At 32.1% G+C, this 18,836-nt stretch overlaps 9 protein-coding genes across 9 annotated transcripts; 2 read left to right on the top strand and 7 right to left on the bottom strand.

Annotated features, from left to right (window-relative positions):
- Positions 1-410: 410 nt before the first annotated feature.
- On the top strand, positions 411-3,563 carry NAEGRDRAFT_80301 (rasGTPase-activating protein; the record flags this gene model as incomplete). The annotated part of the gene is made up of 2 exons (XM_002675287.1): positions 411-1,183; positions 1,372-3,563. 2 exons carry the CDS (start codon positions 411-413, stop codon positions 3,515-3,517), a joined length of 2,919 nt encoding a protein of 972 aa, XP_002675333.1. The 3' UTR covers positions 3,518-3,563.
- A 7-nt stretch (positions 3,564-3,570) lies between these two features.
- Positions 3,571-5,882, bottom strand: AM63 (uncharacterized protein; the record flags this gene model as incomplete). Its single annotated transcript, XM_002675377.1, has 2 exons — positions 3,571-4,443; positions 4,491-5,882. The coding sequence occupies 2 exons, from the start codon at positions 5,880-5,882 to the stop codon at positions 3,571-3,573; spliced, it is 2,265 nt and encodes a 754-aa protein (XP_002675423.1).
- A 122-nt stretch (positions 5,883-6,004) lies between these two features.
- Positions 6,005-6,726, bottom strand: NAEGRDRAFT_55826 (uncharacterized protein). Its single transcript, XM_002675378.1, has 2 exons — positions 6,575-6,726; positions 6,005-6,402 (listed from the first exon to the last, which is right to left on the bottom strand). The coding sequence occupies exons 1-2, from the start codon at positions 6,692-6,694 to the stop codon at positions 6,079-6,081; spliced, it is 444 nt and encodes a 147-aa protein (XP_002675424.1). The 5' UTR covers positions 6,695-6,726; the 3' UTR covers positions 6,005-6,078.
- Positions 6,727-7,061: 335 nt separating this feature from the next.
- On the top strand, positions 7,062-8,734 carry NAEGRDRAFT_80303 (uncharacterized protein; the record flags this gene model as incomplete). Its single annotated transcript, XM_002675288.1, has 6 exons — positions 7,062-7,271; positions 7,345-7,474; positions 7,522-7,622; positions 7,674-7,958; positions 8,002-8,595; positions 8,681-8,734. The coding sequence occupies 6 exons, from the start codon at positions 7,062-7,064 to the stop codon at positions 8,732-8,734; spliced, it is 1,374 nt and encodes a 457-aa protein (XP_002675334.1).
- A 379-nt stretch (positions 8,735-9,113) lies between these two features.
- NAEGRDRAFT_80304 (uncharacterized protein) lies at positions 9,114-10,853 on the bottom strand (the record flags this gene model as incomplete). Its single annotated transcript, XM_002675379.1, has 1 exon — positions 9,114-10,853. The coding sequence occupies one exon, from the start codon at positions 10,851-10,853 to the stop codon at positions 9,114-9,116; it is 1,740 nt and encodes a 579-aa protein (XP_002675425.1).
- A 101-nt stretch (positions 10,854-10,954) lies between these two features.
- Positions 10,955-12,380, bottom strand: NAEGRDRAFT_69380 (uncharacterized protein; the record flags this gene model as incomplete). The annotated part of the gene is made up of 2 exons (XM_002675380.1): positions 10,955-11,265; positions 11,324-12,380. 2 exons carry the CDS (start codon positions 12,378-12,380, stop codon positions 10,955-10,957), a joined length of 1,368 nt encoding a protein of 455 aa, XP_002675426.1.
- A 670-nt stretch (positions 12,381-13,050) lies between these two features.
- NAEGRDRAFT_50285 (uncharacterized protein) lies at positions 13,051-14,025 on the bottom strand (the record flags this gene model as incomplete). Its single annotated transcript, XM_002675381.1, has 1 exon — positions 13,051-14,025. The coding sequence occupies one exon, from the start codon at positions 14,023-14,025 to the stop codon at positions 13,051-13,053; it is 975 nt and encodes a 324-aa protein (XP_002675427.1).
- Positions 14,026-14,946: 921 nt separating this feature from the next.
- NAEGRDRAFT_69382 (uncharacterized protein) lies at positions 14,947-16,302 on the bottom strand (the record flags this gene model as incomplete). The annotated part of the gene is made up of 1 exon (XM_002675382.1): positions 14,947-16,302. The coding sequence occupies one exon, from the start codon at positions 16,300-16,302 to the stop codon at positions 14,947-14,949; it is 1,356 nt and encodes a 451-aa protein (XP_002675428.1).
- Positions 16,303-16,809: 507 nt separating this feature from the next.
- NAEGRDRAFT_80305 (uncharacterized protein) lies at positions 16,810-18,751 on the bottom strand (the record flags this gene model as incomplete). Its single annotated transcript, XM_002675383.1, has 1 exon — positions 16,810-18,751. The coding sequence occupies one exon, from the start codon at positions 18,749-18,751 to the stop codon at positions 16,889-16,891; it is 1,863 nt and encodes a 620-aa protein (XP_002675429.1). The 3' UTR covers positions 16,810-16,888.
- Positions 18,752-18,836: the final 85 nt, after the last annotated feature.

Genomic DNA, 18,836 nt, shown 5'->3' on the forward strand with positions numbered 1-18,836 from the left:
TGCCAAATCTAGTCATTTGATTATAATACTCACAATATTTAACATATGTACCCTGACACTCAATTGGGTAATTGTTTTCCATCATTCTAAAAAGGAATTGACAATATTAAATTACATAATACTACCCAAATAAGAAATATGATTACAATCCATGTGATTAAATATCTTTCATTGTAAAAGATATTTAATATTATTAGCCATTACATAACATTGTATTAAAGATTGTGTTGAACAATTCATTTCACATGTGAAAGTTGACTATTTCTTTGATTACCCTAACGGTTATTTGAAATTGTTCATGTTTTTCCTTTTGGTGCCCAGTAATGCACAACGAACTGCTTATGAGACCCGTTATGACATGAGCGTTTGCTGGCAGACAAGTGACAGGAACAAAAAATTTAAATAAAAAAATGTCAGAAACAAAGAAGCCATCGTCATCTACATCTCCATCTACTGGTACGGCAAAACCAGTCAAAGGAGTACAAAAATTGGCAGGTGACATTGGTAAGAAATATAAATTACTTGTCCAAATTATGACATCCGATCCAAGATATGCCAAAGCACTAGCAGATGTTGTTCCACCTGCACAACATGAAAAACTTGCCGATTCATTAATTTCACTTTCCTATGAAATTGGAGCATCACTTGCCATTATTAAATCTTTAATTGGTTTAGAATTTGATAGAAAACAATCTCATCCTAGTACCATTCTCAGAGTTAATTCTATCGTTTCTAAAATGATGGGTAAATATACTAAAAGAGTTGGTACTCAATATTTAAAATTGTTATTGAGCAAGGTTGTGAATGAAGTTGTTGAACAGGCAGAAACTTTGGATTTGGAAGTTGATCCAGAGAAAGTTCAAGGAGAAAACAAACAAGAGATTATTGATCGTCGTCTTCAACAAATTGAAGAAGTTTGTCAACGTTTTCTCGATCGTATTACTTCTGAATCAATGATTGAAGAAATGCCACGTGAATTGAGAGCTGTTTGCTATTTTTTGAAACAATATGGTGAATATTACAAGTTTGATATTGAAAAGATGATTTTACCATTGATTTCTGGTTTTGTTTGTTTACGTTATATTTGTCCTGTTATTGCCATGCCTCAAAATGCTGATATTATTAAAATGGATGATTGGAAGAAGGGATGTGTCAGACAAAATTTAACACAAATTGCAAAAGTGTAAGTTTTTATTAATATTTTATAATATTTATTATTAATATTTTATTTAATAATTGATAATATTTGATAATATTGTCTTTTATTTGATTGTATTTGATAATAATTGATGGGTATTTTAAAATAACTGTTCATATTTTCAATGAATGTCATTGTAAATTGACAATTCTTGATGTGTTTTACAAAAATAGAATTCAAAAATTGGCCAATGGTGAATTGTTTGATACAGCAACACCTTCACTCATGCCATTGAATGGTTGGATTCAAAAGAATCAAGAAGGTATTTTCAAATATATGGCTCAACTTCCAGTTGATCCAAAACAACAAGAAGGTTTGAATCCATTCGGTGATTTGCAACGTTCCATTACATTTGAAGATATTCACTACAAATCATTTGATATGGATGATTTATTGTTCCTTCACACTTTAATTTATGATTATGGTTATGAGTTAATTGTTTCATTGCAAAATGAAGTTATCATGACACATGACAAGAGACCAGTTAGTATTGTGAGTACAGAAACTGACTTTTTATCACTTGTTCAAGATTTGGGACCTCCACCAGAAAAAGATAGAAAACTTCCACTTCCTGAAAAGAAACAAGAACCACCAAGAAAGGGCTCTGTTAAACCAAGTGATAAGAAAGACGAAACTGCACAACCTCAAAACAAACTCCAAAGAGAAACACTTGTTGGTAAGACATATGATCAAATTCAAGAAAAGGTTTTGGAACGTTCAATGGACAATTTGATGAAGAATAGTGAAAAGTTTGACTTGTCTGAGCTTGATAGAACTAGATTTTTATATGTTGGTAAGCCAACTCGTCAAAATTTACCTGTTGTGTACTTGATTTTGCATCGTTTAAAGCAAGAATTTTTGAATCACAATGACAAGTTAATGATTTACATTTACAAAACTTTGGGTGCATTGTTTAATCAAAAGTATTGCTTGATTATTGATTTGAGTTGGGCTGATATGGCTGATGAATATCAAGCTTTATTATACAGAGCTGTTGTTGCCTTTGCTAGATTAATGAAGATTGAACATTTGGCCAATTGTCAACAAATTTATATTTTGCATCCAAATTTCAAGACCAAGACAGCTGTTGATGATATTTTCAATATTATTCCAAATGAAACTAGACAAAGATTAATCAAGGTCAAGTATGATTGGACCTCTTTGAGTGATATCATTGAACCAATCAAGATTTGGATTCCATTCGTTTCTAAAAAGTTTATTCCAACCACTTACAATCTCATGTTAATGAAGGAAAAGGGTGACAGTGGTAATGAACGTTTAATGAAGATTACCAACGATTCACTTCTCGTTTTGGACTCTAAATTGGGAACTGTTCTCGATGAAATTCCATTCACAACCATTGTTGACATTAGAATTAAGAAGAATTGTAATGAATTCTTGATCAAACACAAGACTGAAACAGAACACATGTTAAAGGAAAGAGGTGGTGATCTTGGATACATTTCCAAGAATATTGCAACTGCCAATCAAACAGAAGTTGTCAAGAGATTCAATTGTGTCTCTGATCAACAAAGAGATAACCTTGTTGAAACCATTGCTGATGTTGGTGTAAGATGTACTTCATTGGAAAAGAAACAAACTTTCATTGTTGAAAAGGATACTAAATCTGGAAAGAGACAAAAGAGAATTCTCAAATTTGCCTATGACTCTGTACTCGTCTTTAAGGAAGGTGTTATTAAGAGAGAAATTCCATTCTCCACACTCCAATCCTTCTATATTGATAAGGAAGAAAAGAGTAGAATGTTCATTAACTTTATGTTACTAGGAAGAAAGAAGGCATACGTTGTCTATCATGAAAATGCAACAGCTCTTCGTGATAGCTTGTTGGACACTGTTGTTAGATTCAAGTTTAATGTTGATCTTGAAAAGGAACTTTTCATTAGAAAGGATTTGGATGCAGTTGTTGATCGTTTCTTCTCTGCTGCCAAGGACAAGACTCTCACTGATGAATCTGGTTTAACCTCTGACATCAAACAAATCGTCAATATTCACAATGCTTCTGAAGATATTAAGAAATTATTCTACAAATTCAATCCTCAGAATGATAAGCGTGCTCCACTAAGTGTCGATAAGATGAGAATTATTGCTACAAGTCTCAATGTTGATTTTTCTGAAGAACATAGCAGACATTTGGTTAGCATTTTGGATGAAAAGAGTGTTGGTTATGTGGTTTTGGATGATATTGTAAGGAATTACATCCTCAACAAGAGAATGAAGGGTATGATTCAAAAGAGAAAGGATGCACTTGTTAAGAGAAATGAAATACTTCAAAAGCAAGGATCCTCTTCATCTAAGTAAAATAATGTACTTTAATAAAACAGTTTAGAAATTGAATTCATGTTCAGCTTTCATTAAATATTTATTGTTGCCTTCTTCCATTTCATCTTCTTATTATAAAGATGATTATTAATTTCTTCCTGGAGAGAAATTTTATCAGGGCCTTCATATCGTCTATTGATATCCTCCTTAACCTTGATAAGCATGTCTCTGTCTTTGAGCTCGTTGACAATGCATTGAATTGCAATGTCATAAATTCTATATTCATTGGCAATCTCTGCCTTGAGTTCCATTTCAGTTTTCTGGAAGGAAAATGATTGAAGTAAATCTCTAATCATTGGTATTGGAGCTCTGAATAACTTCAATACTTGCATAACATTGTAAATATTGAGAATTGAGTTTGAATCAGCTCTGTTTGGTTTTCCTGTTAGCAATTTCATAAATCCACTATTTCCCTTTTGCATTTTCATATCGTAGGCAGAACAATAACAAAGGCCATCCTTTTGTGCCTTTGAATAGGCAATCATTACCCCCTTCCAATCACCAATTCTACTTCTTGCAACAATGGCATCATAAAAAAATCTATGTTGTGAGAGGTCAAAAAATTTGGCCAATGTTCTAGGACAAGCAATTTGATCATCTGGAGCAGCATTGTGATAGAATAGGCAGTATTTCATAGTCTCAGATAAAGTACTTCCATAAATTGGGAACTTTTTGTACTGTTTGAATATTGGATGTTTTCCTGAAAGAGCAATTGAATTATCTTGTTCATCAATTTTAAGTTGTTTTGCTGTTAAATGAATTAAATTGGCAGTGGCAATACTGAGCTCTTCTGCACAATCTAGAGAATATTTGTTAGATTTAAACCCAACTGGATTATCAATAGCTTGTGCATTCTTTTGAATAAAAGAAAGACAATGTTCCAATGAATCCATCTTTTCGTATGGCTATTTAAATATTAGGTTCCTGAATTCAATTATTTGATAATACTTACATCAGTAATTGTGATTGCCATCTTGTATTGAAGCAAAGCTTCATCTCTAATCATGTTATTGAATTTGTAAACCCTTTGAAGAGTTTTGTTGTCTCCAAGTTTCTTGAGGAATGAAATATAGGTCAAGACGAAAAATCCTGTCTCCCTATCAGCTTCAATTAAAACCTCCATGAAAGATCTAAATGCCAGAGATTGTTCAATTGAAATTATTACTGGAATAATGACATCATAATTTCTTCCACAACTCTTCAAAAGAGCTACCTTTTGCTTTGACTCTCTGAGTCTTCTTAAATTACACCAGGCATCCAATTCTCTTTCTTGATTGGAAAATTGATCATTAGATCTATATTTATATTCATAATCCTCATCCAATGACTCGTTAATTAATTCCTCCTCCTCATCAATTACCTCTTTATAAACTGGTGGCTTGGTAACTTTTCTTTTCTTTACCTTATCCAAGACAACCTTATTCAATTCATTAGATTCAAGTCCTTCTCTAATTAAATCTCCCAAAGTTTTCACAACAACCTTCTCCTCCTCAAAGTAATCATCATATTTAGAGGAAGCGCTTTTTGGAGTTTCACTAACAAAATCCTCCAATGAATTATTGGAATGTTCCAATTCCTTTCTGAGCTTGTGATTTTCCTCTTCCAATTTGAATAATTGTTTCTTTAATTGTTCGAAATGTTCAAATGAAAATTCAAATTCCCTTGTTTGTCTCTTTTCTGATTTTTCAGTAGATTTAACAACCATTGGAGTTTCACTTTTTTCATTAACTACTACTGCTTTTGGAGAAATATTTAAAGATCCACTTGAAGGCACACGTGTTGGCAGAGGTTTAGTACTACCCACTGATGCTTCATTCATTGGTTGTTGTTGTTGTTGTTGATGTGAATTAGGAGGAGGTGTAGTTGATGTTTTTGATGAAGGAGGAACTGTTGGTAAATTCTTCTTATTATTTGCTTGAGGTGTCATTGGTAAACTCTTTGAAGGAATTGGAGGCTGTGTTGGAAGATTATTGATGAATGAATCGACATCGAATGGTTCAGCAGAGGCCTTACTGTTATTATTATGTTGTTGTTGTTGTTGATTATTTGTAATTATATTATTGGATGAAGAATTTTGTTTGTTACTAGTCGATGTAGTGGTGGTGAGGGAAGAAGGAAGAGGAGGCAATGAAGATAATCGTGATGATGAACTATCAGGAGTTTCAATATGATCGTACAAATCTTCGGAATTAATAGAGAAGAAATTGGAGGCTGTTTCTGTAGCTGTTGATGAATCTGTAGTTGCTTCTTGGGATGATTGGAATTTACCTCCAGAGAGAAGCAAGATGGGATCATCGTCCTCTACTCTCTTTTGCATTTCACGCTTCTTACTCACCCAAGACATTTTTTGATTATAATTTAAATATAATTATTATTAAAATTATAAATTATTTAAATATTGATTTTTCCCGGTTGACATGAAATTGGTTTCGTATTGCACATTTTCCATAATTATAGCATTCCACATTCTCTCTTAGTTATAAATTTATTATTTAACAAAGCAATGTACAAGTGCCATGATGGCAGTTTATTTCCTCAGCTTATTGGGCAAACTTTCTAGTCCATTCTGCAGCGGTCAGCTCGAATTGTTTCCTATTGGTTCTATATTGTTGAGCAATATCTTGCACTAAAGGATCGTCTGGGTTGGCATCAGTCAATAAAGAAGAAATTGAAAGTAAAACCTTTGAAATCGTAAGAGCTGGTGACCATTCTTTAGTCAAAATATCTAAACAAATAGAACCGTTTGAATTAATGTTCGGATGGTAAATTTTAGTTACAAATTGTACTTTTGGTGGTTTGAATGGATAGTCAGTTGGGAAGTGTACATTTAAGAAGAAAACTCCTCCTTGGTATGGGCTGTCAGCCTATAATGATGATGAATAAAATTATAATTTAAATATATAGTTGTTGTTGTTGTTGTAATTCAATGAAGAAGAGAAAAAGAATTTTAAAATTTGAGATGACGTCATTTTGATTGTTGTGTTGTATAAAGTAAAATTATTCTAACAAAATTCATAAAACTATTCTAATACATACCGGACCCATTATAGTTGCTTGCCAGTGGAACAAGTCATCATTTACAGGTCCTGCAGAGCAGTTTTGTGGTGGGTCTTTTTGAAGGTCGTTGAGTTCTTTGGCGATTCTCTTAAGAGCCATTTTATTATAGTGTAGTATATTGTGTTAGGGGCTTTTTTTCCTATGAGTTTTATGCTGCGTGAGGTATCTCTAAAGTTATTGTAATCGGAATTGTACTTTATTTTTGGCGTACTTTTCATTTTGTGTCTGGAAACAAAAAGCGACCAATGCAAGCCAATTTCCTTGCTGAATGATGAACAATGGAAGACAACTTCAACCATAATGTTAACTACAAGTTACATTAATACAATGGATGAACATTCCGATGATGGTAGATAACACCATCCATCTTGATCTGATTATCAACTCCTATTATCAACTAATTCGATTAATCGATCTTTGAACCATAAAAATCTTCAAGCCTTCGACCCTGATGACAATAAAAAATATGAAAACTTCTTCCACATTTGCCTCCTCAAGCAATAAGTCTTCCTTATCATCAATGCGAGGAAGTGGATTGAATAAATTATTTTGTAGTAATAATGATTATTATCGGAAAAGTGTTTGGATATTTGTGTTGATTTGTTCGGTATGGATGATCATGATTGGAAGTGGAGTGGATGCATATAGAATTAATTTTGATGAAAGTCATGGGAGTGTAAGTGTTCTTTTTTGATCTTTGTGTGGAAAGAGAGATTTATCAATATTTGTGGAATTTTCAAATTATTTAGTTTACTTCGGATGTAACTCAGGGAAAATTATTGGATGAATATGAATTGGGAATGTATGCTAGAGAGGATCTTCCATTGAGAGTTTTAACAAGACCCATTGCTAATGGTGACACATTTGTTCAAGTTTATTGTAAGTACACTATTTAATGATACAATATATTTACGAGGTTTTTTTAGTAAATGTTAAACAATCAAGCATTCCAACTCCTGATACCAAATTAGTTCTCATTGTTGCTAACAGTGAGATACTTGCAACTGGTTTTAAGAAGGATCAGAAAGTATGTAATAATTATTAATTCTGTTTGGATCTGATTGAAATTATATTTTAGAATGAATATTTGTGTGGAGACGAAGGATTAGTTCCAACTTCTCAAAGCACACTCGATGATGATGGAATTTTATATTACAAATATTTCAGTGGAGATGAAGTAATTGATGAGAATTTCGAAGTGCCATTAACAGGTCTCTACCAATACAAATTATTCTACTGTCCTGCCACTAACCCAACTAAGGAAAGACCAAAGTCTGGTGAAGCCAATTTCAAAATGAATGGTTACATTCAATTCATCAATCCATATGGTCACTTGCCAGGTCAATATTTCTTCTTCTTGCCAGTATGTATATTTGCTTAATATTTTCCTAATAATTCAATTCCAGTTCCAAGCATTCATGACAATTGCTTATATTGTTTTTGCTGTCCTTTGGTTTTTGGCCTCTATTTTCAATAGAAAGGAATTCTTAACTCTCCAATTCTACATTACTATTGTCTTGATGAGTTGTTTAGCAGAAGCTTTGATTGTCTATTTTGATTACTTTTTAACTAACAAAATTGGAAGTCGTAACTTTGTTGTTCAACTTTGCTCAATGGTTATGACTGTCATTAGAAAGACTTGGACTAGACTCATCATTTTGGTGGTTTGTTCAGGATACTCAAGTGCCACAAAGGAGGAGGATGATGAATCATCTGAAAATACCTCTTCTCAAAAGAAAGTAACAACAACCATGATCATTATTTATTCAGTTATATTTGCAATTTCATGCTCAGTTTCAGAATTTGGAGAATTTTTATTCTTTAGAGAGCTCATTTCACACACTCAATATTTGATCTCCATGGTTCCAACATCCTGCTTGGATTTCTTCTTCTATGTCTGGGCTCTTTACTTGCTCTACCATACTATGAAGATGTACAAGCCTTCAAATCCAAAAGCTGTCACTGCCAGAGAAAGGGCTTCCCCAGAATGGAAACATGCAGTTGCCAATAACCACTACTTCTACTTGTATAGAAGATTAATGTTTGCCATGATTATTTACGCTTGGACTGTGCTTATTTTCTTAGTTCTCCAATTCTTCTACGAATATGGTCAATACTACAGAAGTGCTTGGTATTTGAACTGGCTTTTTGACTCTGCATCTTACCAAATTGCATTCTTTGCCTTCTTTGTTTTAGTTGGTTTATTGTACAGACCTGCCAAACACAACTCACTTTACTTACATTCTGAACAACTCCCAACTGATGAATTGGATGCTGATATGATGCTAAAGGAAGGTACTGGTCTCGAATATCAAAGTGACGATAGTGATGAAAAGGATGTAGAAATGATGATGATGCAAAATAATGAGCCAATATCTAACGATGACGAATCTGACTCTAAGGAAAGCAGAAAGAGTCAAGAAAAACTTGTATTCTCTGAAGATCATGAAACCCCAACAAGTACAACTCCTGCAGTTGAGAAGGTTGAGACCACCACTCAACAATAACTGTAAATAAATTATTTATTATTTTCCTTCTCATTCTGGTAATTATTTATTGTTATGAAAAGTTTGTTGACGAGCCAATCAACAAGTGGTGAATGGGATTGCATATCTTTGAGTATCTTTTCTAATTCTTCTCCACTTCTTTTATCTTCACAATCTAGAATTCTTTCGAATAAATCTCCCATATTGGAAAGAACAAGATCTGACTTACTATGATCAAAATGGAGCTTGTCATCCTTAATAGTGACATAACCAAGCTTTTCGTAAATCTTATAAGTACTTATTGCTGAGATTATGTATGGTCTCAAACTTGACTTGTCAAACATGGCAAATCGTCTAAAATCTTGCATTGCAAAGGAGGCAAGTGATCTTGACAACTCCTCAGATGAAATGTGACCATTCTTGTGGAGGAGCCTCATAGTAAAGAGTGCAGTAAGTTCAGCTCTTGGTTCTTCGAGGAGAGATTTAGTATCAACCTTGATGTGTTCCTTAATGAACTCCAAGTTGTAAATTGCATGGCCAATTTCATGAGCAGCAATGTGATTCTTAATTGTATCGATGGTATTAATGTAGGAAGCAAGTTCTTCACTATTTTCACAGACCTTATTGACTAAACTGATGGTTTGGTGTCGTCTGGATTCGGTTGCTACTGGATCGAAATAAATCTTTACACCCTTCTTATTCTTTACTTCAGTTCTATTAGGAATGGATTGTCCAGAGAATTTAAAAGACAAGGATTGACCACAATGGAAAGGAATTGAATAAATGGAACACATTGAGTTTTCGACAGCATAAATTCCATTGTCAGCAATTTCAGTATTTCTTGATTTGAAGTATTCAACCATTGATCCTTGAACTTTGGTCTTGATAAAATTGTTGGTTGATTCGTATTCTTCATCTACAAGACGGCAGCTGAAATCAGGAATACTCTTACATCTCAAAACATCTCCATATCCATACTCAATATCGTGAACATATTGAATGTATGATTTCACATCCATCCACAATTCATCCAATTCAGTATTGAGTGTTTCCAATTTTTCTTTATCAGTTTCAATCAAAGTTTCTCTATATTTTTCAATATATTTAATATAAGCTTCCAAATCTTCATAATTTTCTCCACTATTTCTCAATGAATACAAATCATTCAATAATTCAGAAAATTGATTAATAATTGGAGCAAATTCATTCTTGAAAAATTCACCATAAGAAACATCATAAAACTCATTAGTGGCCTCGTCCAACAAGATAATAGTATAAGAATTTGTTAATTTCCTATCAATAGTTGAAGCTCTCTTTTCCAATTCTTCAGCAACCTTATTTCCTTGAACTGCCTTCATCCACTTGACATAGAACGGATGATACTGTCCAGAAATCATAGCAGCATGACGTAACAATGCACTATCAAACTTATTAAACAAATGATCAACTCCAGAATCCTTTTCCAAAGCCAAATATACAAAATCTCTTGCCAATTGTTGTCTCTTATTACAAACATCAACAATTTTATAAAACTCTTCTGTAAAATCGGTAATTCCCTCAAAATTCTGATGAATAGCAGCTTGTGCTACAAGTGATTGTTTTTCCTCTCCGAGAATATTCAAGTCTTGTTGGAAATCTTGATGAGTAGCAAAGATTTCATCTGTAACCGAAACAATTTTCTTCAATAGGGGAATTCGGGAGAGATTGGAAAAGCCTGATTTATATTGATTGAAAAGGGATTTGGAGGATTGAAGCAAAAGTGATGACGCCATTTTTTTTAATAAATTATTTATATTTTATTAATACTTTACAATGCAGTATTTAAATATATTTAATGTTTAGCTATGGACAAGGTAGTATTTAAAGATGATGATTATTGAATGAGATCAGAGATGGCTCTTTGAATATCACCTTCATACCTATTCAATAAGGTAATATTAAGAATGTGATTGGTGAAACCCATTTGATTCAATAATTTCAATTCTTTTTGATATTTGTGTGGAATGGTTGTTTTCACAACTGGTTCTTCTTCTTCATCAGGAATTGATTCAATAATTGGATCTTGATTTTCAAGATTTTGATTGGAAACTTGTTGAGCTTGTTGTTGATTGACTGATTCATTTTCTTCTTGAGAAGCAATTGTTTCTTGTTGAATTTGTTCAACGACTGATTCAATTGGTTGATCTTCAATTAAATTGGAGAGAAGCAATGAAGTGGTCATTGTTGGAGTATTTTCAGTAACAATTTCTTAGTTCTTGAATTGGTTCTTCTTCTTTTGGTTGAGAAACAACAATTGCAGATGGAGAAGTTTGAATTGGTTTCTCTTCTTGTTTCTTTTCTTGAGTTTGTGATTGTTGACTCTTTTGCTCTTCTTCTCTCATTTCCTTCATTCTTTGAAGTAATAATTCTCTGAATGATTGAGGTGTAGTTTCCTTCTTTTCTTTCTTTGTTTCTTCCTTTTCTGGTTGTTGTTGTTGTTGAGCAGCTTCATTACTTGTTGGAATTCCCAAAAGATCAGCAAGACTAATTTCAATTCTTCTCACTTTTGGTTTTGTTTGAGGAGTGGAAGCAGAAACTTGTGGAAAGAATGATTGTTTTGGTTGAGCTGGATTTTCATTTGAGAAGGCAGATCTAAATGCCTTTTCAATCATATTTTCCCAAGATTGTTCTGCTTGTTGTTGAGGAGATTGTTTCTTTTGAGATTCAACTCTTGGTTGTTGGAATTGAGCAAATAAACATGCTGATGGTGATGCTTGTGAAATTCTATTGAAGGCAATATGTTGTTGAGGATATTGTTGAGGATATGCTTGTTGTTGTGGTGATTTGATTGATTTCTTTTCACAAATAATCTTGGTCAATTTTCCTTTCATTAATTTCAACATGAATTGGAAATCTCTTAAATTGGTCAATGAAACCAAATCATCTTCATCATCAACATAATGTAATTCAAATTGTCTCCTATCAATGGAATGTTCTCTCAAAACTCTATCAAATAATTCGAAACTTCTCTCATGATTAGAATCAATTTCAAATCTCAAAACATTTGAAGCACTATTCAAATTGTGATTGAATTTTCCTTCAAAAACATAAATTTTGAATGGAACATTTCTTTCAACTTGTCTTGTTTGTGGAGAAATCAAAAGTGGAATTTTCTTTACATTATTTGCAAAATGTTGAGTTGGATAATCATTGAATGATGAAGTTTCTCTCAAATTTGGATAAGAAACTTGTCTTGGAATAGTTTGTTGTTGAGGTTGGAAAGCAGCTGCAGTAGAAATTGGAATGTGGATGAAACTCATTTTGATTTGGTTGATTGATATTTAGTAGTAGTATTATTTACACTTCTTAATATTCAGATTTTGTACACAAAATTTGACAAGTAGTTTAAAAGACTAGTTGTTGATGTTAATTAATTTTTTTTCTTATTGTTTTGCTTTCACATTTTTCACTCTTGATCTATTTATAGTTTTGATAAGGAAAATAATTTGAACGTGCTCAATACTTTGTACTCACAACAAGCGCAGTTATTTTTGTCGATTGAGTGAAGAACTCACAAATTCTTAATGTGTGATTGAAGGAAAGGAACCCACGGAATTTCATACGGAATGTTATTTTTATCTTCGGAAGCAGAAATTTCCTTACTCGATTAAACTCAAGGAAACCAAAACAATCAAATGATAACATTCTTCCAATCATTCAGTAAGGAAGTCATCAAAATTACACCCCATGTTTTTACCTCCCTCTGCCCTCAATGTTATTGTTCTGTTCAATTCTTGCTTGGATGGAATAATAATGGAGGAGGATAGGAATCTACATCTTTAACGGTCATTCTTTCATACTTTCAATCTCAGTACTGAAGATTGATCCGTTTTGTTTGAAGAAATGAACATTATTCTATAACTTATCAAAGTGTTACTAAGGGATGAGAGAAAAATTTCAAACTGGGGATCTGGAAAGCTTAAACTTCACTCAATATAATCCCTTATATGTAAGTGATGTTAATTGTTTCATTTCCCTTATATATTTGACTCCTTCATCACCAATTCGATTGGCACGAATATTAAGTGATATCAACTGTTTCATTTCACTTATCAATTTGGTTCCTTCATCACCAATTTGATTGTAAGAAATATCAAGTGATTTTAATTGTTTCATTTCACTCATAGATTTGGCTCCTTCATCACCAATTCGATTGCCAGAAATATTAAGTGATGTTAATTGTTTCATTTCACTTATTAATTTGGCTCCTTCATCACCAATTTGATTGTTAGAAATATCAAGTGATGTTAATTGTTTCATTTCACTTATCAATTTGACTCCTTCACCACCAATTTGATTGTTAGAAATATTAAGTGATGTTAATTGTTTCATTTCACTTATCAATTTGGCTCCTTCATCACCAATTAGATTGTCAGAAATATTAAGTGATGTTAATTGTTTCATTTCACTTATAAACTTGGCTCCTTCTACACCAATTAGATTGTCAGAAATATCAAGTGATGTTAATTGTTTCATTTCACTTATGAATTTGGCTCCTTCACCACCAATTTGAGTGAAACCAATATTAAGTGATGTTAATTGTCTGGTTTCACTTATCAATTTGGCTCCTTCATCACCAATTTCATTTTCACAAATATTAAGTGATATCAACTGTTTCATTTCACTTAGATATTTGGCCCCTTCTACACCAATTCGATTGCAACAAATATTAAGTGATGTTAATTGTTTCATTTCACTTATCAATTTGGCTCCTTCATCACCAATTAGATTGTCAGAAATATTAAGTGATGTTAATTGTTTCATTTCACTTATCAATTTGGCTTCTTCATCACCAATTTCATTTTTACCAATATTGAGTGATATCAACTGTTTCATTTCACTTATCAATTTGGCTTCATCACCAATTCCATTGCCAGAAATATCAAGTGATGTCAATTGTTTCATTTTGCTAATGAATTTGGCTTCTTCAAAAGAATCAAGCAACCAATCAGAATATGTAACATTAACAATACAATTCATAAATTGACTTTTCAAAAATAATTGAACTCGTGTCTTTGTAAATTTTTTGTTAAATTGAATAGCAAGTTTTGAACGTTCCTTGATCACATTAAAGAATTGTTTTGAAATCAAGGAACAATTATTTAAAATAAACCATGAATCATCAATCATGGAAATTATTTCAAAACAAATGTCATCTGAAAATATTTCTTGTTCCACTTTCACACCCTTTTTTACTTTCTCTTCCATATTATTATTATTAAAATTGTTAGTGAATATTATTTGTTAAATATCTCCTCCGAATTAATGAATTGCTGATTTTCAAATTCTTATTTTTTTTTAAATGAGAAAATTTACACAGTTCGGACGATCATATGTTTTTTTAATAAATATTTAATATTTACTATTAGATGTAATTAGAAAAGTTGGGATAGGAAGATAGGAACTATTGTGCTTTGAAATATTTACATGAACCAATTTTATTCACCGAGTACAAATCAAACAATATTATATTGAATAATAAGAAAGATAGGGAAAACAATTTGAACGTGCTCAATACTTTGAATCACAACACAAATCCAGATTTATTGAATTGTTCTTTGCAGATTAAGTAAGAACTCACAATTTGTTAATGTGTATGAAAGGAACTTACAAAATTTCACACGGAATTTTATGTTTATCTTCAGGCAGAAATTTCCTTACTAGATTAAACTACCCATTCTATAACAAAAATAACAAAATCACATTCCGTATGAAATTCCAATCAAGTGATAACATTGATAAGTTATAGAATAATGTTCATTTCTTCAAATACAAGCAAGAGTCTTTAAAGCTAAGATTGGGAAGGTCTTCACTCAATTTAATCCCTTATATGAGCGTAATTGATGTTAATTGTTTCATTTCACTTATCAATTTGGCTCCTTCACCACCAATTCGATTGTCAGCAATATTAAGTGATGTTAATTGTTTCATTTCACTTATAAGTTTAGCTCCTTCTATACCAATTTGATTGTAAGAAATATCAAGTGATTTTAATTGTTTCATTTCACTTATCAATTTGGTTTCTTCATCACCAATTTCATTGTTAGAAATATTAAGTAATGTTAATTGTCTCATTTCACTTATCAATTTGGTTCCTTCATTACTAATTCGATTGCTACGAATATTAAGTGATATCAACTGTTTCATTTCACTTATCAATTTGACTCCTTCTATACCAATTCTATTGTTAGAAATATTAAGTGATCTTAATTGTCTCATTTCACTTATGAATTTGGCTCCTTGATTAACAATTCGATTGGCACGAATATTAAGTGATATCAACTGCTTCATTTCACTTATCAATTTGGCTCCTTCATCACCAATTAGATTGTTAGAAATATTAAGTGATGTTAATTGTTTCATTTCACTTATCAATTTGGTTCCTTCTATACCAATATCACTTTCACCAATATTAAGCGATGTTAATTGTCTCATTTCACTTATCAATTTGACTCCTTCAATACCAATTCGATTGCCACAAATATTAAGTGATGTTAATTGTCTCATTTCACGTATGCATTTGGCTCCTTCAACATCAACTTGAGTGTAAGAAATATCAAGTGATGCTAATTGTTTCATTTCACTTATATATTTGGCTCCTTCATCAATTTCATTTTTACCAATATTGAGTGATATCAACTGTTTCATTTCACTTAGATATTTGGCTCCTTCATCACCAATTAGATTGGCAGAAATATCAAGTGACGTTAATTGTTTCATTTCACTTATCAATTTGGCTTCTTCATCACCAATTCCATTGCCAGAAATACTAAGTGATGTCAATTGTTTCATTTTACTAATGAATTTGGCTTCTTCAAAAGAATCAAGCAACCAATCAGAATATGTAACATTAACAATACAATTCATAAATTGACTTTTCAAAAATAATTGAACTCGTTTCTTTGTAAATTTTTTTTTAAATTGAATAGTAAGTTTTGAACGTTCCTTGATCACATTAAAGAATTGTTTTGAAATCAAGGAACAATTATTTAAAATAAACCATGAATCATCAATCATGGAAATTATTTCAAAACAAATGTCATCTGAAAATATTTCATGTTCCAGTTTTACAACCTTTTTTGATTTCTCTTCCATATTATTATTATTAAAATTGTTAGTGAATATTTCCTCCGAATTAATGAATTGATGATTTTCAAAATCTTGTCTGTTTCGTTTGCTCATTTTTTAATAAAATTTTAATAATATTTAATTTTTTTAGAATATGGTGTGATTGATCACTTGTAAGTATTGACTTCATCACAATCCTTCAAGTGTTCTCTTTATTGGTATGGTTAATGTATTATTCTCCATTTGTAGTAGTGACCTTTTTGTGAGTTAATTTCTTGCAGTTTTAATTTGGTAAAGATTTTGATTCATCTCAATCAATGCTCATTATTCTTGATTTCTTTAAATTGTTCCAAAACATCGAATTCATGTTCCAAAACATCATCCAATTCATTTGCCTGTTGTTGTTGAGATGTAAAATCATCATTAGTATTGCGCCATCCTTTCGTGAGGAGGAAATTCTTCAAGAAGTTTTCATTATTATCATTTAGTTCATGATTATTTACATCTTGATTATCAAGATTCAACGATTTGATCTTGTCAAGAGATTTTTCAATATCTTCTTCGAGTGGAATTTCCTCCTTTTCAACATTTTCGTCGGCTTTAGTTTGTGACATTTTTTTTCAATTTGTTTGGATTTATTGTTGATCATTCAAGTAGTTTGTGTAACAATTATTGTTGTTTTATTACAAGATAGCTTGATTTAATCAGAATCTTCGTCTGTGCTACTCATATCCAAATCATCTTCTTCATCTTCATCAGAATCTGATGAGGACATGCTCAGTGAAATATCTGAATCAGAATCGTCCTTTTGTTGCTGTTGCTGTTGTTGAGCTTGTTTGGATCCAATGATTTTAGTGGTTGGTACAGTGGTGGTAGTTGGTGTGCTTGTTGCTGATTTGGGAGTGTTATTGGAATTGGCATTGTTGGATGGAGAGGAAGATAGTTGGGCACTACTATTATTGTTATAGAGCTTGGATAGGAGTTCAGATTGCATGAAATTGGATTCAATGGTTGGAGGTGATTGAACCATTGGTTGAGCAGCTGTTGTGGAGGGAGTTGTAGAAATTGGATTGGAGGAGGTGATTGGCTTATTTGGTGATGTGGTTGGTTGGGAGTTGTTTTGTGAAGGGGTAGAAACTTGACGAATGGTTTGGTTGGAAGTTTTTGTAAAACTGGAAACCGTGTTGAGAGGTTTGGCAGCTGTATTTGATGGTTTGGCAGCAATCACTCTTGGAATACTCTTGATATGATTCTCAATTTCTTGCTCTGATCGTTTCATTAACCAAGCATATTCATCTTCAGTATTCGAATCATCTTTGGTAATGGAAACAACATCCTGCTCCACAAGTTTATCCTTTCTATTTTCTACAATTCTAATACAATCCAAACTTCCAGAATTTTCCATATTTTGATAAAGTGGATTTAAGAATTCAATTTCGTTAGCATCCAATTCAAATCTTTCAATGAAAAACAAAACCCAATCGAATGGGGTTGGTGTTTGTGAGTTTGAGCCACCACTATGAGATTTTAGCAATGAAGTTAATGTGGATTGACCAATTATTTGTTGACCACTTGATTGTGGAAGAATTCCAGTAGGTGTCAGCGATTTTCTCTTTTCACTCACAGTCAATCCACCTGTATTCACAGGAGAAGATGTCATTCCTAATGAGCCAACAATTGGAGAACCCAAAGCAAATTTAGCACTCAATCTCTTATTATTAGGTCCTAACATTTGTTGTGAGACCATGAATTTCAGATCATTTGATTTCAGGGTGATTTGATGTTTCAGGGAGGCAAATTGTTGAGACATTTGAAGTAGCATGTTTGATTGTTTCAAATGTGATTTAATATCTGATGTGGAGGTTATAAATTGATAGCCATGTGGTGGAATGAATTGTGGTTGTGAATCTCCTCTCACCTCATCATAATATTCTTCTCTATTGAGAATATTTTCTAATTCTGATGGAATTTCAAAAATCTGATCAAATCCAAGCTTGAAAGAAGGATCCTTATCACAAATATTACTCAATGCAAATGTAAATTGTAACAATTGCTGATCATTATCAAAGGAAAAGACAAATTCTTGAGTTTCATTCTCATTTACAACATGATAGAGAACTAGACGATTTGACTTGGCAAAAACATCTTTTTCTTCACTTGGTGTATAGTCATCTTCATAATCATCATAATCACTTGAATCACTTTGCATTGATTCTTTTCTCTTTCTATTCAATTCTTGAACTTTCTCATCAGGAGTTTTCACATTTCTAATCTGAACAAAGAAACTATAATTCTTGATTGGAATACAATCTCTCAACTTGAGATTTTCATTAAATAAAAAGATGGCATATTCGCCTCCATTCTGACGATGATAAATTAATGTCAATAAAACAACACGATGTTTAGTTTCGGAAATTATTTGGGTGACAGGACAGAGAAATCTACATTGTTCTAGATTAGGATTTAGAATAGATGTTATTTCTTTGTGTATGGAGTTAAGTGTACGAAGTGTTTTTAGTTTTGAATTTGATGAAGTGATTGAAGGAAGATCAACATCAGCCATTTTTTTTATGATGAATTAATTATCAATTATTGACAGGTGAGGATGATTGCTTTTTGGCCAATGGGCACAACTTTAAAGTACTTTA

The sequence above is a fragment of the Naegleria gruberi genome (genome assembly GCF_000004985.1).
Source record: "Naegleria gruberi genomic scaffold NAEGRscaffold_34, whole genome shotgun sequence".
Lineage (NCBI taxonomy): Eukaryota > Heterolobosea > Eutetramitea > Acrasida > Naegleriidae > Naegleria > Naegleria gruberi.